Below are 26,358 nucleotides of genomic sequence, written 5' to 3' on the forward strand. Positions count from 1 at the left end.
CTAAATATAACAAAGTTGTTTAGCAAATTATCATTAAAATTTTAACACAGTTAACTATTTGTTACGAGGGAGGACTGCAAAGGGAGGAACTGTGTCAAGATTTTAATGATAGTTTGTTAAACAACTTTTTTAATTTTATGACATAAATTCTGCAAAAATATCACAGAGCTGGTCTGATGTTTTGATTATGATCAGTGTTTCATTGAGTACTATATGTTTAGTAATTTTCGAGTTAGAATTGCAATTCATGGGTCAAACGGACTATACCCACGGTAACAGCTGAGATGTTGGTAAGTGCGGCGTAAGAAACAAGAAACAAACAAACAAATAGTTCAAAAGCTCACCTTGTCACCAGATATACTGAACCACACAAGGATTTACGTCACGCAGCCTTGTATTGGTGTGTAATTTTGTGAGGCCATCTTAGACTAGTCAAATTTCTCAGAAATATGAATACATGAGGCATTTTTTAGTAAAAGCAAGCAAACAACATGTTCTGGGGTAGTTTTTCGTGCTGAATACGAATCTGTTGTTTCCTAAGCTCAACAATGCCTAATTAGGTCACAAATTGGGTTCAAAGGTCAATGAGTGCAAAATTCAATTTTTTTTTAAAAGCATAAGTATAAAAGCATTCGTGTGGCATACATGTAAAAATGCCTATCGCTTCCTGTCACACTCATTAACCTTTGAAGTAATTATGCGCTTAATATGCGATTTTTGTGATCTAAACAGTTTGCCTGGAATAATACTGTCAACAAAAGGAAGAGATTCAGCCTTGCTTTGCATTTTAAGCAAAAATGCTTGTAAAAAGTAGCCCTTCACACAAATACTAAAAGTCGCTCCATAAGGGAGATATTTGCAAAAATACGAAATTTTTCCTTCAGCATTTCCATGAAATCCAACATTTTGAAATCCTGTGGTACCTTTATTAATCAATATATTGTAAACTGAGTCATTGTATGGATGGAGAATGATAAATAAAACACATATTTTAAAAATTGTTTGCACTCATTGACCTTTGAACCCAATTTGTGACCTAATTAGGCATATTTGAGCTTAGCAAGCAACAGATTCGTATTCAGCACGAAAAACTACCCCAGAAAATGTTGTTTGCTTGCTTTTACTCAAAAATGCCTCATGCATTCTTAAAATCCACATTTCTTAGAAATTTGACTAGTCTATCTGACATTATTGTACAAAATACCCGTGAAGGTCCGGGTTAGAATTGGCCTTCAGTAACCAATGCTTGTCGTAAAAGGCGACTAACGGGATCGGGTGGTCAGGCTCGCTGGCTTGGTTGACACATGACATCGGTTCCCCATTGCGAAGATCGATGTTCATGCTGTTGGTCACTTATTGTACAAAAAGTCACTCATACAATGGCACAAGACAGGGAACATTTGCTTTACACATGGTACCCATTTTGAGTATACGAATCAGAATTGTCAGTTTAAATAGTGACACCTGACTACCATAGGCCAAAGAACAAATCCGTTGTAAGACAGATTCGGCAAATAAAGTTACCATGGCTTTCTTCCACCCTCCAAAAAGATGTGTTAAAACTCCATTTTGAATATTTACTAATATGCTGATGAACCTTATTGACATTAGAAATAATGATTAATACTGCTCCAAACCCTGTCAAGTTCAACCACATTGCAGTCAGCAAATCTTTCATTTTTCGATCTCCACACCCGTCTCCTTCCATCATGAAAATCTGGATTCGCCTGCGAACAAAATGTTCATCTACATTCACTTGTTATTGTACAAATTCAAGTCGATTTCTTCTGTGATGTACAACTGGTCTACGGGCACGCAGATTGTGAGAGTGAAGTCTATTCCTAACGGTCTTATCACGGATCCGAATGCCAGTCACATTTCTGAATTCAGAATTTATCGTTTAACAGTTATGTCTGTTCTTTTGGCAATGTCTACCATTTGTCGGTCCTTGAGTGGAGTAGTTCTCCTGCAACGTCCGCTCCTATCTCTCTTCTTAACTGATTCCTATGCTGTTCACGTAGTCTGACATTAAGCCTTCCCTGACTTCCCTAAATGTAAGACAGGCGTCCAAAAGGCCAATGGCTTGGGCCGCTTCTTCTGTGCCTTCTATTAGGCATTTTGGGGGTTGATTTTACAGAACCTAGCTCATCAAAAGACGGCCATTCAATGTGATTTGTGTAGGCTAAGCAACTCTAACATGTCCTGTCTGTCTCTGGAAATCCGTGTGTTTCCTTTATAACGATCATCTTCAACTGTCACGAACTACACGAACTATGTAAGAAAGATAACTATGGTGGTGGACTGGGGCCATAATTTCAAAATTCAAACTTCGGAAAATAATGTCACCATCCCAGAAAGATTTAGTGGTCCTTAACTTGTTTTGCTCAGTATTGACAGATATATTATTCAGTTAAATATTTTCTTTATGGGCACATGTATCCAAAATGTCACTAATTAGTGGAGTTCTTTATGGTCATCCAAATGGTAGCAAATAGAACATAGAACAACTACGAACGGAAGATACCAGTACGGAAATGACTCTTGCTAAAAACAATACTCTACTGGGTGAATCACAGTTTAAATGTCTGACTCGGTGAATGCATTCTCTGAGCGACGGATATCCCTGTCCGAATGGGCTTATCACGCCTTAACAATTGGCCAAAGCCTGTCACAGTTACCTCCCTTTTCCTAAACCTCTACGAAGCCTGTGTAGATTCTTCACTGACGGCTGCGATCGATAAGACCCCAACAGGGTGCAGTTTTAAAGAGGACAGTGGCATTTTACAAGAGACGCCGACATAACCTGTGATACACAATAAGGTATGTGCTGTACAGCCAGTAACTGTCGTCCGTGTACGAAAGATCGGGAAGTGTCTCCGTTTGTCACAACTTGTCAGATTGTGAGATACTGGCGAGGGAAGGTAAATCGAACTCTCAGATAGTGAGTTGTATAACTAATCGATAATGTTCTTAGCACGCTCGTCCCTGCGTGAAAGTATGAGGAAATGGAATAATCTGTGTTTATCAACATGTGATCACTCAACAACACACTGCCATGGGCGTGGCCCGCTCACACAGTCACCAGGTTGTACACCTTACTGGCACACGATTGCGCATGGGCACAATACAGGTCATGACCCCAGGCGCTACACGGCTGTTGAAATGAGATTACCACTGCGCTACTCTGATAGCTGGTCCTTGAAACCTGACTATATACCATAGAAAGCTGATGATATACCTAGAAAGCTGATTATATACCTTAGAAAGCTGATTATATTTGGTGGTAATATTTGGATTTTGACATTAATACTGATCATGAAAACGGAAGCAGTGAACAGTGTTGACAATTCGTCTCAGCTTTTACATTTACAACTTAGGAACTACAAAATGTTTGGGGGTAGACATTACTGAGTTAGTCAAAGTCCCGTATTACTCCTAGGCCAAATGTAGAGATAACCTCATTATCAGGTAATATGATACACCAGGCCTTATCACCCATACTGCATATATCCTGATCATGTTGAACATCAGTGCTTGTCACCGTCCATTTAACCATGCGGTTAATACTCATGAAGATGGTCTATGAACATGTGGACACTGTTTCAACAGCGGGGTAATCCTTGTTTGTTTTCAGCAACCTGATACATTCTGTGTCTAGTTGACATGAATCTCTGGAGTGTGGGAGTTGTCATACCAATTACTGGATAACGCTTTTACTGCTGCTGAGAGATCCTAAACGACTTTTCTAACATTTGGCTTAGGACTAGTATGTGTGCCCAGATTTCTGTCGTTATGACTTTATTGAAGAGGTGTCTGTGTTGATGTTGTTGTTGTAATTATTTGAGATAGGGAGAGAGTACTGCGAGTGAGTGTATGCATGTATGTGTCACCGTATTATGCTCTGCAGAGTTGCGTCCCTTTAGTTAAACAACAACACTTTCTTTGACAGTGGGTTCGATAACCCCCACCCCACCCCCCTTAATATGTATCCGTGTTTTCAAATTTACATTACATAGGGTTAACCGCTCAAATTAAGCTGAGGGCGGTGGGGTAGCCTAGTGGTTAAAGCGTTGGCTCGTCACGCCGAAGACCCGGGTTCGAATCCCCACATGGGTACAATGTGTGAAGCCCATTTCTGGTGTCCCCCGCCGTGATGTTGCTGGAATATTGCTAAAAGCGGCGTAAAACCAAACTCAGTCAGTCAGTCAAATTAAGCTGATGTTATTCAAGGCCCACATTCACGCACTTACCCACACTCATCTTAGTATTCAGTGTAGAAATCACGGAATTTAATTATAAATCTTGGCAATTAATGCGATCTGTACATTCATAGACGGTGGATACAAATCTTGTCACCATTTAACAACATTGGCACTATATTGTTACTGTATTTGCACAATATGTCATATTGGAGTTTGTGCAGAGCATTAATCATAGGCGTCACACACACGCACGTACGCACGCGCGCACACACACGCACACACACACACACACACATGCTCAGGACTGTGCACCTCCACATTCTCAAAAAGCTGTATCCGCCCCAGTTAATACTGATATCATATCGTTTTCCAGAGCTCATGTAGTGCTGTTCCAGATGTCGGGATCAGTGGAAGAGAAGCCCGTTGACTTCCTGACTTGTCGAGTGTGCAATACTGTATACAAAGACCCGTGTACACTGAGGTGTGATCACACATTCTGCAGGAAATGTGTCACCTCATACATCCAAACCAGACCAGATGCTGTACAGGCCAAGACCATCCCTTGTCCCTGCTGTCGACAAGACACCGAGGTCCCCCACCCCAGCAGGCCGGTGGGGGAGTGGGCGGGGCAGATCAAACCCAGCATCATTATACAGCGGTTGACAGACATACACGACACTGAGCATATGAGAACAGGTATTTCGTTCATAATGCTGTTTTAGTGAGTGAGTAAGTGAGTTTAGTTTTACACCGCACTCAGCAATATTCCAGCTATATGGCGGCGGTCTGTAAATAATCGAGTCTGGACCAGACAATCCAGTGATCAACATCATGAACATCGACCTGCGCAATTGGGAACAGATAACATGTGTCAACAAAGCCTGCGAACCTGACCACCCGATCGCCTCTTACGAGAAGCATGGGTTTCTGACGGTGCATTCTAACCCGGACCTTCACGGGTGTAATGCTGTTTTAAAACTTGAGATATATGAATGATTATAAAGAGGGGTATGTCGCTATGTTTAATTTATGTTTAATGTATGATAAGGGAAATACATTCAAGTCAGTGCAATTCGCTTTAACTGCATTGTCACAGATGTGACATACAACAGAGTAAATGTTTCATCTGAAATGCTGTTCATTCAATATTAACAAAATTCTACATATGTTATAAGGTTTGGTACATCATTGAGATTACATGTGTCAAACTGATGGTTTATTTTTAATTCAAACAGTTTTATAACTCACTGAAAATGTTCGCTTGCAGATACGACTGAGACACAACACTGCTATGTGTGTTGGGAACTAGGGGAGACAACTCTTGCAGCTCTGTGGTGCCCTGACTGTGAAGTGCCGCTCTGTGACAGATGCGTACGGACACATCGTGCAACCCCTGCTTCTCGTGAGCACCAGCTTACCGATTTTTCTAGGAAGCCCAGGCGGAAAAGGAACCGGAATTTGTTGTGCACAGAGCACACGGATGAGCAAGTAAAATTTCTATGCATGGATTGTAGAAAACTGATCTGTCAGTCGTGCAGTGTTCTTCACCATCGGAAATGCGAGGCTGTTGTCACGATCAAATCACAGCTTCCGCTGCTGAAGTCTGGGTTAGTCATGAAAAGGAAGATCATTCAAAACGCTCTTCAGAACAAAAGGACTAAGAAATCAAATCATGAATTAAAAATGAAACGATTGGCAGAGACGAATCGGTTCATATGTGGAAATATTCGGGCGACTACGGAAGCAATTGTTGAAAACATTAAACTCAAGGAACAACAGCTGTTAGATGAACTGGATGCCATAACGAGAAATATCTCCAGTGACACTCGTGCATTTTTGGAACTCGAAGAGATTGAGATGCAGGTGTACAGACAACATTGTGAATTCATCGACCACGCCTTGGTATCGGACTGTGAGATGGACCTGTATGACGCGTATCAGGCCTGGGAGTCTGGAGCTAAAGACTCAGGTGAGTGTTCTTACAAGGAGGACACAAGGAAAATGGATGACATCAGGTTTACACCAAACCTTGACAACGTCCAGAACATCCTAGATGACCTTCAGCTGGGAAAGATTGATGTAACGTATGAAGAGGAGCAGAAAGCACCTTCTCATTGTTTGTTATATGACGCGATGGACGGACGGACAGACGCTAATGAACCGGAACCGTACCTACGTGACAATACTGTTCTTGTCGTCAACGACACGGAGACAGTTGTAGTCACCGACTGGAATGAGCAGAGCGTGAAATCTTTCTACACAAGAAAGGATAATTTATGCCACAGCAAAATATCCCTCCACAACTCTCCATTTGCAGTGGCCCATTTCAAGGAAGACCAGGTTATTGTCACGATACCAAGATCTCGTCAGATGGTAACAGTTCAAGTAACCCCTGATCTACATCTGCTTTCAACTATCCACAGCACGAAGGGGTACTACAGCGTTGCTGTCCTGAATCCCTCGTCCTTAGTTGCGGGCGCCATTAACTGTGTGGACATCTTAGATATGAAGGGCAACGCTTTAAGGTCTATCACCGGGCCTGGGGGTGAGTTACCCTTCACCTACCCGTACTACATCAACGTAACCAGCAAGGGTAACATACTCGTGTCTGACTGTTGGAAGGGTGTAGCAAAATGTCTGACGTCAGAGGGTGATGTTGTGTGGACATACGCTCCAGGGGACGACAAGGCAATCAGCGATCCTTGTGGAGTCGTGGCGACCCGCACAGGATATGTTCTTCTTGCAGACAGGCGTTTGAACAAGGTCGTGCAGCTGACAGAGAAGGGGAGGTTTGTCCGAGATGTAATTACAACACGGGATGATGTCAAGTCACCATTGGGGCTCTCTGTGGACAGACATGGGTCCTTATGTGTGTGTGATAAAGACGGCATCAAACGATATATTCTGATGTTATGATACTGATACACGTACCTGGAACTCACATGGATATGTCGTATCTTCGACGTGATGATCACGACTTCACTAGGACTGCAAGGTATTACCGGTATACCGCCATAAGTTTCAAACAATACGTATAATTGTAATGCTTTTTCTGAGAACCGATCTATAGGGTAAAGAACATGTATGAACTTTTTGTGATTATATTATGGTTTAAATTATAATATACACAGACTTTCATTCACAACAAATGTTTTACTTCGTTATTCGATGACAAAACGACTTACTGTAAAACTATTAAAAAACTATAAATTTAGAAAATAGGATCCCTGGCTATGCAACTTAAGTTTAGTTTGAGAATGCTGTTATCACAACCATAACGTATATTTTTTAGGGACTTAAAATGTAGCTCGACATGTACAATTGATGTCAGCTAACACCTAAGTTCGCAATACAATTTACTTGAAAACACACTGCCCTAGTCATCACTGGGTCTCTCTCTCTCTCTCTAGATAGAGTGTATCAGTGAAATTTATCAAAATAATAAGTTAAGTTATAAGATCCATCCACAACCCAGCCCTGAGAGTAGTGGATCTCAACTGTAGGTGAGGTGAGGTGAAATTGGGTTAAACGTCGTGCTTAAGAATATTTCGCTCATATGACGACATGCTGCGTCTGTATGTGTATGTGCGGCTGCTTGTACTAGCCCAGACTGAAGCTGGTTTTAAAGTGCTAGCCCACTGAGATACCATGCCGCAGTGAAGCATGAATACCCCACTCAGACACATTATACTGACTCCTAGCCGACCAGTCCTTGTTGTACCCATTTAAGCCGAGCGCCAGGCAGGGACCAACAAGTACCATATTTTAACATATTTTGGTATGACGCGGTCGGGGATCGAACCCGCGACCTTCCGCTCTCCGGGCAGACGCTCTAACCACAACACCACGGAGGCGGTCGGATATCAACTGTAATAATTATGTTTGTAATTGTAATCAAAACCAAGTAAAATTGAAGTCATAATAATTATGTTTGTAATACTTCAATAGCGCGCAAGGAGTATGCTCTAAGCGCAATGGGCAGTGTGCACAACAACCCAAGATGCCTCTAAGACGAATTTTTGACAAAGTTACATGTGAGACCACGTGTGCTTCGTTGATGGGCAGAACTGAAGTCCAAGAAACTCTCAAGAGACAAGCGGCCAAACATATGGTTTACTTATCCAAAGGCTTGAACAACGTTGCTTAACTCAACTGACTTGTGACCAGTGCTCATTGCACGGAACCACACAGGACCACACCCATCAGAAAGTAAGTGCTAAATCAATACATGCTGGTTATAAGAATTATTGATTACTCACGGCGAGGCCATTAAGGGAAAGCAAGATCCCGAGGTTCAGACCACAGAACACAGGCCTTGTTGAAACAGCCTCGCACAATCACGTGACTGCTGATCATCCGTCGGAGTGAGTGAGTGTGGTTTTACGCCATTTTTAGCAATATTCCAGCAATATCACGACAGGGAACACCAGAAAAATGACACATTTCCTCGACTAACTCCATTTGTATTGAAAAGGAGAGTTAGATAATCAAATTATTTGTTTTGTTAGTTTGTTGTTTAACGCGGCACTAAGCAATATCCCGGTCTCTAAATATCTGAGTGTCGACCAGGCTCTCGCATCTTGAGTGAGTGAGTGAGTTTGGTTTTACGCCGCTTTTAGCAATATTCCAGCAATATCACGACAGGGGACACCAGAAAAATGGGCTTCAAACATTGTACCTTTGTGGGGAATTGAACCCGGGTCTTCGGCGTGACGAGCGAACGCTTTAACCACTAGGCTACCTAACCGCGGACTATAACCACCACATCAAAACTAAATGATGATGTTTATCGCCAGAAAAACCAGACTTTATTTCATGATTCTGTTTCAAGATGCGAGAGGGGCGGTGGGGTAGCCTAGTGGTTAAAGCGTTCGCTCGTCACGCCGAAGACCCGGGTTCGATTCCCCACATGGGTACAATGTGTGAAGCTCATTTCTGGTGTCCCCCGTCGTGATATTGCTGGAATATTGCTAAAAGCGGCGTAAAACCAAACTCACTCACTCACTCAAGATGCGAGAGCCGTACTTCCACACTGTATTATTATGAGGTCGCACTTCCCTCTTAAGGACGTCATGTCTTCAACGTGATGACACTCTCTATACACTCGGAATCTCACACCGCTACAGTAATCATCTACGATTCGATCCTGGAACCATCGTTTTCATGAGATTTGGTCGCTTGTGACTCCCCACGAGTCGGGAATTCGCAGTTAGCTCCCTTATATATTATGCAGACGAGGCAGGTGGGCACTGTTGAAGATATCGGCAGCGTTTCTATTTTAACGCTTCCAGGAATGACTGTAAACCGCACGCAGTACATATGATGAACTAGCGTTTGTTAAGAACATCCAAATAGTCGTTTCTAAAGGTATGTATTGCTCAAAGACTGATCGTGTTGTGTATTCACGCAGGCATGCCTGATTGTAACTTCATTCGAAGAGAGTATCATGCCAGCTAGTATTTCTTGTATGAACATAGGTTTTGTTAAATGCAAGCATACTGACAACGTAACGGTTTCATATTATTAAGAATTTCATATTAATGCACACAACAGAAATATAATGACTTGTCACGCATACGATCGATCGCAGTTACTACTGAGTTACCTCCCTTGTATATTGACAGACTGGTGTGAGGAATCCTTGGTGCTAGCGGAAGTGGGTTAAAATCCCTTCAAAAGACACTTTGCGTTATATGTTTATGTATCAATAACTACACTCCCACATTCGCTCCAGTGTATTACTGCGATTAATGTAATAAAATATGGTATTGAACAAATCAAACGATACATACGTCTCGGACTGCTAGTTTAGCATCATGTAAAAATAACACATGTAAAATAATGTATTCCAGCATCACTGTGGAATTTTTTAACAATTACATGGAACAGTTCTTCTCTATTATTCTATAATTTCTATATCTTTGGTTGATTTCATGAGACTATTGAAACAATATCGGATATAACGAGTGACTACTGATATTGGGTTGAATATAACCTCAGTATTCGAAGCGTATCACAAGGTAGACTAAAATATTAAACGTTTATTTCAAAGTAACTGGGGCGGTGGGGTAGCCTTGAGGGTACAGCGTTAGCTGGTCACAACAAAGATCCGGGTTCGATTGCCCACATGGGTAGCCCATTCCTGTGTCCTCCGCCGTGACACGGCTGAAATAAAGGGGCTTAAAACTTAAGTCACTGACACCCTAACGTGGCTGTGTATCCCCGAAGCCCCCTTGTTACTAGCGCTTAGAGCACCCACTAAGTGGTTGGATTTAGCGCTGTATACATTTTTAGTATTTTTAATATTATTATTAGATTCGGCGTTCATGCTATCGGCAGCTGATTTTTTATCGGTACTCCACAAATACAGGCAGCCTTCATGTATTAGACATATGTACTGCTGCGGCCTAAAAAAATATTCGTTTATAAGATACAAACTCGCCGTTTTACATTGACAACAACACATATGTTGAACTCAGTAAGATAGTCTTAGATTGTCTACACCAACCTTTTATTATGTATGATAAACTACATATACAGCGACGGGAACAGCTGTTCCGCCAGAGTAAGTTGTGTGACTTTTCATACCAACATATGCTGTTTTACAGATGGCGTCGTGGAATGAGAAAGTCACAGAATTCCTGACCTGTGTGATCTGCCAGGAACTGTACACAGACCCGTGTACACTTAAGTGTGATCACACATTCTGCAGGTAATTTGTCTCGCAGCCCCTGAACTACATTAGTTTCCCATCCGCCAAACTCTGGCCAAACTTTTCCCAACACATCAGCCTTAATGAAGCAAGTCTAGATTCTAGATTTCCCTCCCCAGGATCTCCATCTCCGACCCGTGAAGATCCGGGTTAGAATGGTCTCCAGCAACCCATACTTGTCCTAAGAGGCGACTAACGGGATCGTGTGTCAGGCTCGCTGACTTGGTTGACACATGTTATCATCATGCTCATGATGTTGATCACTTGATTGTCGGGCGGTGGGGTAGCCTAGTGGCTAAAGCGTTCGCTCGTCACGCTGAAGACCCAGGTTCGATTCCCCACATGGGTACAATGTGTGAAGTCCATTTCTGGTGTCCCCCGTCATGATATTGTTGGAATATTGCTAAAAGCAGCGTAAAACTAAACTCACTCACTCACTGGATTGTCTGGTCCAGACTCAAATATTTATAGACCGCCGCCATATAGCTGGGATATTGCTGAGTGCCCCGTTAAACAGCAAACTAACAAAACAAACAATCTGATTATCTACCTCTCCTTTTCAATACAAATGGAGTTACGCATTCCTGTTAAAATGATATATATGGTAAGTACTTGTCTAATTCTGCAGGAAATGTGTCACTGCATACGTCCAAACCAGACCAGATGCTGTGAGGACCAAAACCATCCCCTGTTCCTTCTGTCGACAAAATACAAAGGTCCCCCACCCCAGAAGGCCGGTAGAGGAGTGGGCGTGGCAGATCAAACCCAGCATCATTATACAGGGGCTGATTGACATACAAGCTGAAGCGACCGATGGGGGTAAGAAATATACACAGTAATGTTACGAACCGACAGCAGTTGGTTTTTATAACATATGTTATATTTGGGATTACACTTTCTTAGTAAAGTACAAATTCTAGTACTTTCATAGCAGTTTGTTTTGTTTTCCCGAAATTGTTTATGAGAACGTATGTGTTCGAGAAAAAGTAACCATGTTTGATAGATGTTACTGTAAGGTAAGTGTAAGTTTGAAGGGCAAAGAATGAGTGAGTGATAGAAGGAAGGACGGATAGAAAGAAGGAAAGAATTTCCTCCTCTTAAATCCGAAGATATATACCACAAAAAGTCATACATATCACAACATTGTCCTGCACATATACAAACAGTGCAAGCTATTGGATTCAAATTTCAGTCCCATTCTAAGAACACCGCCACAGATATTACCTCAACAGTGGTGAGGTGACGTAGGGTTTAACGTCGAACTGGAGAATATTTCGCTCATATCACTACGTGCATGCGTGTGTATGTGTACATTTTTGTATGTGCGGCTGCTTGTATTAGCCCAGACTTAAGCTGGTTTTAGAGTGCTAGCTCACTGAGATACCATGCCGCAGTTAAGCATGAATACCCCACTCATATATACTGACTCCGAGCCGACCAGTCCTTATTGTTCCCATAAATGCCACGCGCCAGGCAGGGACCAACAAGTACCATATTTTAACGTCTTCCGCTCTCTGGGCGGGCGCTCTAACCACTACTCCACGGAGGCGGTCCCCCTCAACAGTAATACTCCTGGAATTAGATGCCAAGTTGAATCATACACCACATGCTGTTTAAAACTGATATTCAGTCAACACTTTAATAGCCCCAGGAATATTTTCGCGAGTAATTTTCTGAATTATATTTGTTTAGAGATACAGAATTCAGATTGCAGTTTTTCACCTAAAATAATTACTGGGCTGCCAAAATGTACATCGTGAAGAAAATTATGTTTCGGAAGTGGTTGGGAACGTTTGCAAGAACGTACAGCGTACAAACTGTATCACAACATACACCCACCGTGTTAAAAAATAGTTTACCCAATTCGATTTCTTGCCCTATATACACACTGTTTTCCCCTACAATCTGATCAAGCTGTAGAACGAAATACTGAGATAATACACAAGTTAAGTAAAATTATGGTTAATGTAGACTACGAATTAAGTACCTGTTAATATGTGCGGTTGTCAATGACGATAGTTCTTTCTTTGACTTATGATGCAGAAGAAGGAGCCACAAAAAAGAGACACATTACATAGAAATATAAGCAACTTAGTGGTAGTTTCGTAAATACACCTATTGATATGAATCTGATATTAAAATGGAAGTGAAGCCTTACCAAACCAAGAGTAATATGTTCAATTATGTATGGACAGATATAATTTGTAAATACAAACATATGTAAGTTGTATTGTCCTCTCTTGCCTTTTCTGTGTTACTTTTTGTTCATGGAGAGTTTAACCGTGTAAATATCTGTCAGAAGATGTCCTAAGTTGGAAACTTGTACATACAATGTTGCCGGGACTGAACGAGTAGTCCGGATTATGGAGAAAACCGCATTACACAGAGTCTGGATTTGACGGATTCCACTGATATGGTCGGCTAAATGCTACACTAGTACTCATAATTAAGTAGCTTCGAAGCTGATTACTACTTTTGGGGAATAGAAAACACACCCGACACGACCTCTGATATTAGAACAGAGTTGTGTCATATCAGATTAAGGAAAGTGCTGTTCATTGAAACTGGTTATATACACATGCATGTCCTATATAATCATACAACAATGATTTCATTCGCAGGCACAAACGGCAAATGCTGCACATTATGTGGACAGCTAGGGGAGACAACTCCGGGCAATTCCTATTGTCCAGACTGTGAAGTTACTCTCTGTGAAAGATGCGTCAAGATGCATTATGCTAGTCCATTATCTAGTGACCATGAACTTTGTGACCTATCAGAAGAGGTCAAGGTCAAGAAGAGGCGCAAGGTCATGTGTCGTGAACACCAGGATAAGAGAGTGGAATATCTCTGTAAAGACTGCAACAAGTCCCTGTGTCAGTCCTGCTGTGTGGTCTACCACAGGAAATGTGACTCTGTCGTCACAATCAATTCACAAGTGGAAAGAATGAAATCGGAGTTAGCTCTGAGAAGAAGTATTTTACAGACAAAATGCCTTGGCAAAAGCAAAAGGATAGAGAGACATAAATTAAAAATAAATGAAATACAAGACGATAAAGCATCCCTACAAGAAGAGATTCACGTTAACGCCGATAGAATCATAGAGCACATCAGGCAGAAGGAAAAGAAGTTGTTAGATGAATTGGATGAAATAACTGAGGAACACCTCATCCAGATCCATGCTGATGTAAAGCTTGAAGAAATCGAGATGCAGATGTACAGACAACATTGTGAGTTCATTGACCAAGCCTTGGTATCGGACTCAGAGATGGACTTGTTTGATGCGTTTCAGGCCTGGGAGTCTGGGACTGTAGAACTTGGTGGTAGGGACACGGACGTAGCCGACACTCGGAGAATTGATGACATCAAAGTTACACCTGACATTGAGAAGGTCATCAATGACATCCAGATGCTGGAGATTGATGTCACATATCGCGATGGACTGGAGTGTTCCCCTGTCTTGTACCAAATTACTGACGCTGCTACAGAGGACGACCAGGTCACCCATGGTATGTTTGACACCACGGCACTTTACGTAGACGGTGTGCAAATTATTGTCATCACTGACTGGGAAAACATGTGTGTGAAATCTTTCTGGATCAGAAACGGTCTTCAGAATCACAGTAGACTTCCCCTGGATTCTCCTCCTTGGGGAGTGACCAAGTTGAAGCAGATCCAAGTGATGGTTACGCTTCCTCACGCCCATCAGATTGTGACAGTAGAAGTGACTCCAGAACTGTTGCTGCTCTCAACCATCACAACATGTAAAGGGTACTTTAGTCTGGCTGTTCTGAGTCAGTCATCTCTGGCAGCAGGTGGTAGCGCCTGTGTGGATATCCTGGACATGGCCGGACACGTGTTGAGGTCAGTCACTACATACAATGATGACTCACTGTTTACCTACCCCGCCTACATGTGTGTCAACAACAAGGGCAACATACTCGTGTCTGACTGGGGAAGACGTCTGTGTCATGTCTGACGTCAGCAGGGATGTTGTGTGGAGATATGCTCCAACCGGACGCAGAGCTCTCAGTATACCTGCTGGTATCTCAACAACCAAAACAGGAGATATCATGTTTGTAGACAAGGACTCGAAATAATGATACAACTGAAGGACACGGGGAATACGTCAGTGATGTCCTCACTTCCCAGGACGGTATCAGCCAACCTCTTAGTCTCTGCATTGACAAACATGATTCTGTTATTGTCACTTGTGGACGGGAAATAAAGACGTATATTTTTATATAGCATCTGCGTGATGGAAGGGTATACCTAGTCTGTCTCTCAGTCCCCGATTTACATTATTTTGCCACCTTTGTCCAAGAGGTCATACTCACATATATATGTGTTTGAAAATATTTTATATATTAAGATATAATTTACAATTAAGAGTAAAGAATGTATCTGTATCTGTATTTTGCTGTTTGCTTGTGCGATGTGATTAATATTTATGTTGAAACATTTTTATAGAAGTAAAAACATAGAGATTGTGAAATGTGTACATGTATGTATATTCTGCATGGAAATTAATTAAGCATCTGATTGTTGATACATTCATGAAAACTGCGGATAGCACTGGAGTCCTGTGATCCACGTGTTTGCTTGTCACGCAGATAACCCGCTTCTGGTACTCCACAAAGGTGCTTCTTCCTGGTGTATCATTCTGTGATATGGTTAAATATATATAAACGAGACTCACTCACTCTCTCAGTATTCTGTCCGCTAATATCCAACACCTTACACTGGATCACTGCAGTTTTTGTTCTTTTGCAAACATGTTGAAATATAACACACTTCTAAATATTGTCATGTGTAGAAGATGCAGAATATCATGTAAGGGTTCATCTTGTATTTTAAACTGATTAAAGCCAATGGAACTTTTGTACACGTCAACCGCTAAATAAAGTGATCTTCATATTAATGAATTTGTTGATAAAGCACAACGACGCCTTGTGTATGTGGACGTGTGTGGGTGGGTGTGCCTCCTTCAATCCCTCATCAAGCATTTGTCATAACCAGGTTTCCAAACTGAATGATATGGCCTGAAAGTAGACATACGGATAACTGATCCTTTGCAGAACACTCTTTACGAAATGGAAAAATGTTCTACATCGAGGGTTGGTGACGTAGCCTAGTGGATGCACTCTCCAAACGTGGTCGATCCCAGTATGTCCAATACTGGTGACACCCGTGAAGATCCAGGCTAGAATTGGTCTTCAGGAATCCATGCTTGTCGTAAAAGGCGACTAACGAGATCGGGTGGTGAGGCTCGCTGACGTGGCTGACATATGTCATCGTATCCTCATTGCGTAGATCGATACCGATGCTGTTGATCACTTGATTGTCTGGTCCAGACTCGATTGTTTACAGACTGCCGCCATATAGCTGGAATATTGCTGAGTGCGGCGTAAAACTAAACTCACTCACTCATTCATATAAATGACAAAAGTTGTACGTACACTAAACGGAATGCATCCAATTGTGTGCATCTGTTGACATGATAGTAAAAGACAATATTCCGTAAAAGTCACGTTTAATTACTTGACCTCCACCTCATGGACGATAACGTTCATCCTAATCGAGTCAGAGCAATTGATACCTCTTTGGAGCAGGAGACCATCCCGGTCATATGTCCTCAACCAACAAATGTGGAACATTCTGCAGATATCCCGCATATATACGACACCCAATCCTAGCAACTCAGCAGTATCTTGGCAGTGCTCTTTCTAAAGAGTGGAACAGTCTTCCCATGGCAAAGTCCAGACACCTATTACGAGCATGACACGACCGTGCTTGGTTGTGATCACTTGATTCTAAGACTTGCCTCGGAGTTACTGAACTCATTTTTTTGTGATTTTCGTAATTGTTACTGTGGCAGTTCAGTTTTGATGAGATACTGAAGATTCATTTTGACAATCAAGATTAATTAAGACTTGGTGACATGCTGTTCGCATTGCATACTAGCGAACTTTTGTTCATTAAAGTTCGATTCCCTACATGGGAAAAATGTGTGAAGCCCATTCCTGGCGTCCCCACGCGGTGATGTTGCTGGAATATTGCTAAAAGCGGCGTAAAGCCATACTCACTCACAGATCACCTTTACTAACAAATAGCCCGTGCCTCAACGAATTAGGTTTTTCCTTTAGTTTGTCATTTGGGATTATGGTGTACAAAGTAAACTCGGTACGTTTCTGAGATTGTAAAATGTCATATAGAATATTTATCCATCAAAATACAGACAGTTCTTCTTTGATAGTGTAAAGGAATATAGTTAATATTTGAGACACAGACAATACAATAATCGGAGAGTGAACACTGCTTTCAGAAAGAAGTTGCACGTATGTTTGCCTACACTCGTCGTCTTCATACCAAAATGCACCCGTGATGATATATAACCAGGAAGGTTCATAACGAATAAATCACCCAAAAGTGCTGTCATCCTATAGGTTACACAAGACTATGTTTTCACATTGACTTCTATTGTCATGGGACCCGTAGAAGGCGAAGTCGTATGAGGCGACTAACGGGATCGGGTGGTCAGATTTGCTGACTTCGTTAACACATGTCATCGCATGGCATGGCAAAAATAAAGAGCCATTCAGCATGGGCAGTTATTATATAACAACTGTGCACAGTCTGGCTTAAACGCTGCAGTACATTGTCCCTTTTACGAGTACAGGAAGTTAAAACACACAGGCTGTAGTTCAGCACGTAAAGCCACCTACATGTACTGTTCCGCACCTCATCACCCGCTTTAAAATATCTATTGGAAAAAGGCAATACTATTTATTAAAAAGTATGTTTTTTTCTTAGGAGAAGAGTGTAAAGGTTTTAAAAAGTATAAAAAATCCTACGCTAAATCATCCAATCACAGCTGCCTGATATTTCAATCTTATATAGTAGAACCTGCACATAGCTGTGTATTACCGTTAGCTGCTTGCTTCAAGGCTTCCGGGACACGAGGTTTAGCTGACAAAGTGAATATGAAAAAAACAGTAAGTATTCATCAACTAACATCATACAGTATCAACTTTACAAGGTGTGGTATTTCATAAATATCGATTTTGTCTCGTGAACACACCCATTCAACACATATGAAAGTAATGTTAGATAAACTGAAACTATGACTTGTAAAGAAAGATCGTGTTTCGTATCATAAAACATGTAGGTATCTTAGGCTGGCCATAGGTTTACCGTTATAAGTTAGTTGTACAACTGTTTATGTATATACTTATGCAGTTAAACGATGTCGTTCGTGGACATGAACTATTGACATAATAAAAACTTAAACCTTTGACCACAACACATTGACCTTTACAGTTTCCTTCCCTGTAGTGTGGCAGTGATAGGGCATGTATACACAACAGGGAACTGAGGTCAATCAGTACTCCTTCGTGCAGAACTATATTGTTTTACAATATAGGATATTACTAATATTCAGATGCTCCAAATCCCACAGTTATCAGTACATACACTTTCAGGATTACCATTCTAATGGATCCAGCTGTGCTTGCATCTAGTGCAATGTTCCTACAAGCACCTTAAGCGGTCACTACAACAATGTGAACTCCTGTCAGTGTCTCTATTTTGTGTTGCCTTCAATTTATGTTGCATACATGGTGAGTAATTTCGAAACCAATGTACATTTAGTTCGTATTTGTTTGTTTTTTAACGCCGCACTAAGCAATATAAGCTATATGGCGGAGGTCTGTACATAATCGAGTCTCGACCAGACAAACCAGTGATCATCAGCAAGTCAGCGACCCTGACCACCCTATCCCTGCTAAGCATGGGTTCCTGTATACCAATACTAACACAGATCTTCAGGGGGGCTCAGAAAGTAAAAAACAATATGCTTGATCCACAGTTATCTTCCTTAATGGTACACCACTTGAAATTCTCCCACCATAGTTTCAGGAGTGACTTAGGGACGGTTCATAATTTATGGCTAATGGGGGTGATGATGATTTATATGGAGAAGCATGTACAATGTGAATGACCCCCCCCCCCCTCTAAGATTTATGTACAAAGTAAGTAACCCCCCTCCTTTGCAAGTCATGTACAAAATCAATGACCCCCTGCCTCCTCTTCCCATAATTTTGAAGTATAATTTTTTTATAATATTTATGTACAAAATTGCTGACCCCCCTAGTAGATGTGTACAAACTTGATTACCCCCCGCCCTACCTCCCAAGAACAAAATGGGTGACCCCGCCTAAAAATCATCACCACCTCCCCGCTTCTCCCCCTAGCCATAAACTATAAACGGTCCCTTATGTCTTGCAACCTGTCACCCATAACAATGCATGTACATAATATAAACTGATGTGCAAAAGAAAGTACACAGGTTGTGTTTCTTCCAATCAGATAAAAATAACAAAACCTTTTTTATGAAATGGAAAATGTATGTTGAAGCACACTGCAATACACGTGTTTTATCAACAAAATGACATTGTAACAATAAACAGCGATGTAGTGATGACTACTGCAGACGGTTCCTACGATGCTGGAAGGTCAAGGCCATTCCACGCAGCGGTCGGTAGGCCCATACGTGCCAGCAGGACGAAGTCGTCTTGTCACTGTGAATCGGCTTACGCGATGACCCAATGATGTGGCTGCTAATGACGTCACCGTCAACATCCAGTTGCGTAGGTGAATAACCCGCAGATAGCGATCCTCTTGGGGTGTTGTGACTCTGGAACGTCCACTTCTGGGTGGATCACATGTCTGGCCTGTCGTACTGAAACGGTTAAACAGCCGAATTATGGTTTGTCTTGTGCAACCCAATGTCCTTGCAATATCGCTGTTGAAAGCACCCATTTGTGTCATTCCTTTGGCCCGTTCTCGTTCCGCCGACGTCAATCTTGGCATTTTCTCGTGAGATTTCTGTCAAGTGATTGTTCAGTCTTCACGACAAACAGGTTTTATACTCTCTGTCAGAAACGTGCTGTTGCATGGGACAATAATCACAATTTTGCAAAAATTCGTGCAAAACACGTACAAATGTTTTTGATTGCATTTTGGCATATGAAACATGATGGTTGCGTTCTATACAATCAATGTTTTTCAATAATTTTATTAGTTAGAACCCATATTTGGCATTCCAACAACAATTACACCTGTGTACTTTCTTTTGCTCGTCAGTGTAGATGGATAAGCAGTACATGTAAATGGATGAACAGTACATGTAAATGGATGAGCAGTACATGTAAATGGATGAACAGTACATGTAAAGGGATGAGCAGTACATGTAAATGGATGAGCAGTACATGTAAATGGATGAGTGGTACATGTAAATGGATGAGCGGTACATGTAAATGGATTAGGGGAACATATGTATGGATGAGCAGTACATGTAAATGGATGAGTGGTACATGTGTATGGATGAGTGGTACATGTAAATGGATTAGGGGTACATGTAAATGGATGAGTAGCACATGTAAATGGATGAGCAGTACATGTGTATGGATGAGCAGTACATATAAATGGATGAGCAGTACATGTAAATGGATGAGCAGTACATGTAAATGGATGAGTAGTACATGTAAACGGATGAGCAGTACATGTAAATGGATGAGCAGTACATGTAAAGGGATGAGCAGTACATGTAAATGGATGAGCAGTACATGTAAATGGATAAGCAGTACATGTAAATGGATGAGTGGTACATGTAAATGGATGAGCAGTACATGTAAATGGATGAGTAGTACATGTAAATGGATGAGCAGTACATGTAAATGGATGAGCAGTACATGTAAATGGATGAGCAGTACATGTAAATGGATGAGTGGTACATGTAAATGGATGAGCAGTACATGTAAATGGATGAGCAGTACATGTAAATGGATGAGCAGTACATGTAAAGGGATGAGCAGTACATGTAAATGGATGAGCAGTACATGTAAATGGATGAGCAGTACATATAAATGGATGAGCGGTACATGTAAATGGATGAGCAGTACATGTAAATGGATGAGCGGTACATGTAAATGGATGAGCGGTACATGTAAATGGATTAGGGGTACATGTGTATGGATGAGTGGTACATGTGAATGGATGAGCAGTACATGTAAATGGATGAGTGGTACATGTAAATGGATGAGTGGTCATATAAATATGAAAATATATGCGTACATGCGTAAATGTATTTCCGTCATTTCTACAGTTAAATTATAAATAGCAAATTGATCATCAATTAGTCATTTTACTGAAACATTTCCTGATCACATAAAAATTGTATTTGTGCGAGAGTTCATACTATCAAATTCCGTTTTGCAGATGGCGACGTCCCGGGTGGACAAAGTGACGGAATTCCTGACCTGTGTGATCTGCCAGGAACTGTACACAGACCCGTGTACACTGAGGTGTGATCACACCTTCTGCAGGAAATGTGTCACCTCATACATCCAAACCAGACCTGACGCCGTACAGTCCAACACCATCTCCTGTCCCAGCTGTCGACAAGACACCGAGGTTCCCCACCCAAACAGTCCGGTGGAGGAGTGGGCGGGGCAGATCAAACCCAGCATCATTATACAGGGGCTGGTTGACATACAAGTTGACGCCACTACAGAAGGTGAGACACATCCATAATAATATGTGTGTTGTCCCCGATTTTTAAGGTATTATATGGGTATATTTCATACTTATGTTAGTATCTGAGTGCACTGATAAAAGCATAGTTACTATATCCATTTATTGCCCTGGTTCTCATATTGCGATACATTGCAATACATATTAAGATATACTGAATGTTTCTGCCTAAGTATTGAGATATGTTGACTGGAATGTTTCTGCCTAAGTATTGAGATATGTTGACTGGAATGTTTCTGCCCAAGTATTGTGATATGTTGACTGGAATGTTTCTGCCCAAGTATTGAGATATGTTGACTGGAATGTTTCTGCCTAAGTATTGAGATATGTTGACTGGAATGTTTCTGCCTAAGTATTGAGATATATTGACTGGAATGTTTCTGCCCAAGTATTGAGATATGTTGACTGGAATGTTTCTGCCCAAGTATTGAGATATGTTGACTTGAATGTTTCTGCCCAAGTATTGAGATATATTGACTTGATTGTTTATACACGCACCATTTTGGAATAGACAGACAGACAGACAAACAGACCGGGAGACAGACCAAGAGACCGAGAGAGACAGACAGACAGACAGAGACAGACAGACAGACAGACACAGACAGACAGACAGACCAGAGAGACAGAGAGACAGACAGACAGACAGAGACAGACAGACAGATATATAGATTATTCAGTTAATGATGTTTTGTGGATAGACAGACCTGCAAGCATGTCTTTTCATATTGTTTCACAGCGACGACAGCCAGGTTCTGCACACTGTGTGGACAGCTAGGGGAAGCAACTCCAGGGACCTCTTGGTGTACAGACTGCAAAGTTGCTCTCTGTGGAAAATGCGTCAGGATTCACCGTGCTAGCTCGTTATATCTGGACCATAAACTGTGTGATCTGTCCGAGGAGGTCAAGGTGAAGGAGAGACGGAAGGTCATGTGTCAGGAGCACAAACATAAGAAAATCCAATATCTCTGTAAAGACTGCAACAGACCACTGTGTCAGTCCTGTTGTGTGGTCTACCACAGGAAATGTGAATCTGTCGTCACAATCAGCTCGCAAGTGGCAAGAATGAAATCCGAGTTGGTTCTGAGGAGAAACATTTTACAGACAAAATGCCTTGGCAAAAGCAAAAGGGTAGAGAGACATAAATTAAAAATAAATGAAATACAAGACGATAAAGCAACCCTGAAAGAACAAATTCAACTTTACGCCGATAGAATCATAGAGCACATCAGGCAGACGGAAAAGATGCTGTTAGATGAATTGGATGAAACAACCGACGAACACCTCATCCAGGTCCATGCAGATGTGAAGCTGGACGAAATCGAGATGCAGATGTACAGACAACATTGTGAGTTCATTGACCAGGCCTTGGTATCGGAATGTGATGTGGACCTGCATCGTGCGTATCAGGCCTGGGAGTCTGGAGCTGTAGAGATGGAGGACATCAGGGATACAGAGGCAGCAGACACCCGGAGAATAGATGACATCATGTTTACACCAGACATTGACAACGTCCAACACATCTTAGATGTCCTACAGCTGGGAAAGATTGACGTCACATATCGCGATGGACCTAGTCTGCAGTGTTCACCAATGTTGTTCGAAACAGTTGATGCTGCTGTAGAGGGCGACGAGAGTACACCTGGAATGCCTGGCATCACAACACTTTACATAGATGGTATACAGACAATTGTTGTCACAGACTACATTAACAAATGTGTTAAATCTGTCCACAAAAGAAACGATCAACCATGTCAAAGCAAGCTTCCCCTGGATGACTCCCCATTCGGTTTAACACAGTTGAAGGAGAAGCAGGTAATGGTAGCTCTCCCTGGATCCCACAAGATCCTTACAGTAGAAGTGACCCCCGACCTCTTCCTGCAGTCAACCATCACAACAAGCAAAGCCTACGCCGGTCTTTCTGTTCTAAGTCCTGCGTCTCTAGCAGCAGGTACTTGGGATTGTGTGGATATCCTGGACATGGCTGGACACGTGTTGAGGTCAGTCACTACATACATCAATGAGACACTGTTTGCCTATCCCGCGTATATGTGTGTCAACAACAAAGGCAACATACTCGTGTGTGACTCCGGGAAGAAGTCTGTGACATGTCTGACTTCAGAGGGTGACGTTGTTTGGATATACGCCCCTACCGGAGACAAGGCACTTCGTAAGCCTACTGGTATCGTAACCACCAAAACAGGAGGTATCTTGTTTGTAGACAAGATCGCCGAGACTATTATACAGCTGAATGACACAGGGGAATATATCAAAGATGTTCTCACATCCGACGACGGTATCAGCCAGCCAGTCAGTCTCTGCATCGACAATCATGGCGCTCTTTTTGTTACTGGTGGAGGGGAAATCAAGACATTTATCTTCGCATAGCATGGTAGTGAACACCGATAGAGGGTCTGTCGGATTTAGTTCTTGTATCTCGGGGTGATGTTTGTGGATGATAAGGAGAAGATGACATAGAGAAGATTGAGGAAAATATTCAAACTTAAACAAGACGCACATTTTAATATCTCAATCTCAAATGGACATGGCCTTTATAACATGATATAAAACTCGAACTACTTCCAAATAGGAGAAGTCACTGGTGGCCCAGATGTCGAAGGTATTGCTACAAGTTCAGAGTTGCATCCCTTTCAAGAGCCAGGAACAACCACTCATTGGTATTGGGCCCAACTGCAGTACAAACTTCATTTCCGTAAGGTTAAATCATTACCATGAGAGGACTTTGGCAATCCGAAGGTCGTGTTTACAAATGTGAGTTGAAAATAAAGTATTTCATGTAGGGGTGGTATGAAATGTATACACTTCTTATAGGTAGGTCGTTGGTATGTTTGTCAGTCATTTCATTTATGAACAATTTTGTTGTAGTGTGATACAAACACAAACATTATCAGTTGAATACCAAATCCACCTGCACAGAAATCGCACAACTTGTACAAACAGAAAGTAACTGTGCCGCGTAGAAATGTAAAAAAAACACAAATAAATTGTGTACAAATATAATTAATCTTTCCACACTTATTCATAAAGACATCACAACGACTGTAAGGTCGAATGTTGCACTTGCATGTATATTTTTGTTGGGAGAATAAAACTGATAACCTTGTTAGGTTGGGTTTGTTTAGATGTAATTAGCACGCACGTATAGCTATTATGTGCACGAAACATAATGTTATCTCTTTGAAGTCGTAATCTCAACACTGCATGTACAATAGAACAACACTCATGACGTATCCACGAACGGGTCAATAAAAGCCCACCTCCGGAATCGATACCAAACTGACACATTACGAGTAATTTCTAGGTTGAACAAATTTGTGGCAGAACCGAACGCAACCGGTTGAGGGGGCACAACATTCGGCACCAACGTCACATGCAGCCCTTGTCTGTTTCCACGTCACTGTCAGCACCCCAGCACAAGTGAAGATTGTGACTGCATACACAACTATTCTGAAGATTGTGCATGGTTCCACAGGCGTCTGAGATGACGTTTCGGCGACATTTGCGTTCATCAAGGTCGTCATTTTGGGGCTCAAAGTGCAATAGTACACATCCCGTGCGAGAACATCCGATGAGGAAGCGATGAAGCTTTTGGACGTAGGAGAATCAACTTGTGAAGCTCTCGTACAATCCCCGTCTTCATCCAGTTTGTGGCTCGACGTTGAACTGAGATGACGAATGCTTCCTGTGTCCATGGATTTCATGTCAATGTCACAGTCACATGCCGTTCACCTTATAGAACGGGTCCTATATGCAAGTTTGCTTCAAATATTCTCACATACAGATGAACATGAATCCAAGGGACAGTTACATCATTCAGAGGACACGGACAGTAATTCCCCTTTTAGTTCATACTGCTTTGTGAGCAAACTGTTAATCGAGCTTTTTAATTGTCGATACCTTCTAAATTGTTGCCACTGAAGGAAAAAAGTCTAATAGCACCATCAAGCGATTTAAACCTTGATATCATCATTTAACAATTAGAGAAGACCAATCCTTTTCCATGGTCATAAAAAATCTCTACGTTAACTCTACGATTAGGCATGAATGGATGTGTTTATGACTCAGATGTAAATAGTGATAATACCAGGTGTATTTATAAAGAGTAAATCCACAGTTATCAATAGCAAACCCGGAAGTGTTGAAACACACCTGTCAATCAAAAGGTCACCCTAAAGCAGCGTGCTGCAAATCAACATTTGTCTTGATTAATGAGGTGCCTATTGGATTACCTTCTACACCAGTAGGTAAAATATAACACTTCGTATATTCCCACGCCAAGTACAGCTAACCAATGCATAACTGTTCATATGAATGACGTCTTTCATCAACGTTTCGTATGTCCGTAATCTCGTTATGCTGTTTAGACACTGTGGCCAAATATTCCTCCCAAACCCTGAAGAGTGAGTGAATACGGTTTTACACCGCCTTTAGCAATAGTCCAGCAACGGAAATGGGCTTCACACATTGTAACCATGTAGGGCATCGAACCCGGGTCTTCGGCATGACGAGCGAAGGCTTAAACCACTAGGCTGCCCCACCGCACCACCAAACCCTTCATAGATGGGTTCCATCGTTCAAATTATGAATTAAAATGTATTTCACAGGCATTTAGAATTGGAGGTTCACAGAGATATATGGATTGAAAAGTCTATCTACAAAACGTTTCTAGTTCTTGTCCATTCATCAGGTGATCCATAACCAGTAATGTTCCACAGATATACCCCATTAAAGAGACATAACTGTTTCCATATTCAGAAGAAAATCATATCCGATTGTACTGTTCCGACTGAATCGTGAGCATGTGATTATGAGACACTATCAAATAGTGATGAC

General features: G+C 41.7%; 3 protein-coding genes across 4 annotated transcripts; all 3 read left to right on the plus strand.

Moving 5' to 3' along the window:
* The first annotated feature begins 2,689 nt into the window (after window positions 1-2,689).
* On the plus strand, window positions 2,690-7,424 carry LOC124285494 (probable E3 ubiquitin-protein ligase MID2). 2 transcript variants are annotated; one of them, XM_046721735.1, is made up of 3 exons: window positions 2,690-2,820; window positions 4,576-4,898; window positions 5,470-7,424. In XM_046721735.1, the coding sequence occupies exons 2-3, from the start codon at window positions 4,598-4,600 to the stop codon at window positions 7,116-7,118; spliced, it is 1,950 nt and encodes a 649-aa protein (XP_046577691.1). In that variant the 5' UTR covers window positions 2,690-2,820; window positions 4,576-4,597; the 3' UTR covers window positions 7,119-7,424. The 2 variants fall into 2 exon arrangements, with proteins under 2 accessions (XP_046577691.1, XP_046577692.1); XM_046721736.1 differs by having other exon boundaries at window positions 4,598-4,898.
* Window positions 7,425-9,436: 2,012 nt separating this feature from the next.
* On the plus strand, window positions 9,437-15,829 carry LOC124285497 (E3 ubiquitin/ISG15 ligase TRIM25-like). Its single transcript, XM_046721739.1, has 4 exons — window positions 9,437-9,569; window positions 10,811-10,914; window positions 11,543-11,733; window positions 13,536-15,829. Exons 2-4 carry the CDS (start codon window positions 10,811-10,813, stop codon window positions 14,891-14,893), a joined length of 1,653 nt encoding a protein of 550 aa, XP_046577695.1. The 5' UTR covers window positions 9,437-9,569; the 3' UTR covers window positions 14,894-15,829.
* A 2,000-nt stretch (window positions 15,830-17,829) lies between these two features.
* Window positions 17,830-24,631, plus strand: LOC124285498 (E3 ubiquitin-protein ligase Midline-1-like). Its single transcript, XM_046721740.1, has 3 exons — window positions 17,830-17,909; window positions 21,193-21,490; window positions 22,244-24,631. Exons 1-3 carry the CDS (start codon window positions 17,898-17,900, stop codon window positions 23,890-23,892), a joined length of 1,959 nt encoding a protein of 652 aa, XP_046577696.1. The 5' UTR covers window positions 17,830-17,897; the 3' UTR covers window positions 23,893-24,631.
* Window positions 24,632-26,358: the final 1,727 nt, after the last annotated feature.

Source organism: Haliotis rubra, unplaced genomic scaffold (genome assembly GCF_003918875.1).
Source record: "Haliotis rubra isolate DU_JTF1 unplaced genomic scaffold, ASM391887v1 Scf360, whole genome shotgun sequence".
NCBI classification, from domain to species: Eukaryota; Metazoa; Mollusca; class Gastropoda; order Lepetellida; family Haliotidae; genus Haliotis; species Haliotis rubra.

Coding starts and splice junctions, on each gene's coding strand:
- LOC124285494 (XM_046721735.1), top strand. CDS start 4,598: ATGTCGGGATCAGTGGAAGAGAAGCCCGTTGACTTCCTGACTTGTCGA. Junction 4,899..5,469: donor CACTGAGCATATGAGAACAG/GTATTTCGTTCA, acceptor GTTCGCTTGCAG/ATACGACTGAGACACAACAC.
- LOC124285497 (XM_046721739.1), top strand. CDS start 10,811: ATGGCGTCGTGGAATGAGAAAGTCACAGAATTCCTGACCTGTGTGATC. Junction 10,915..11,542: donor TGTGATCACACATTCTGCAG/GTAATTTGTCTC, acceptor CTAATTCTGCAG/GAAATGTGTCACTGCATACG. Junction 11,734..13,535: donor AGCTGAAGCGACCGATGGGG/GTAAGAAATATA, acceptor TTTCATTCGCAG/GCACAAACGGCAAATGCTGC.
- LOC124285498 (XM_046721740.1), top strand. Junction 21,491..22,243: donor AGTTGACGCCACTACAGAAG/GTGAGACACATC, acceptor ATTGTTTCACAG/CGACGACAGCCAGGTTCTGC.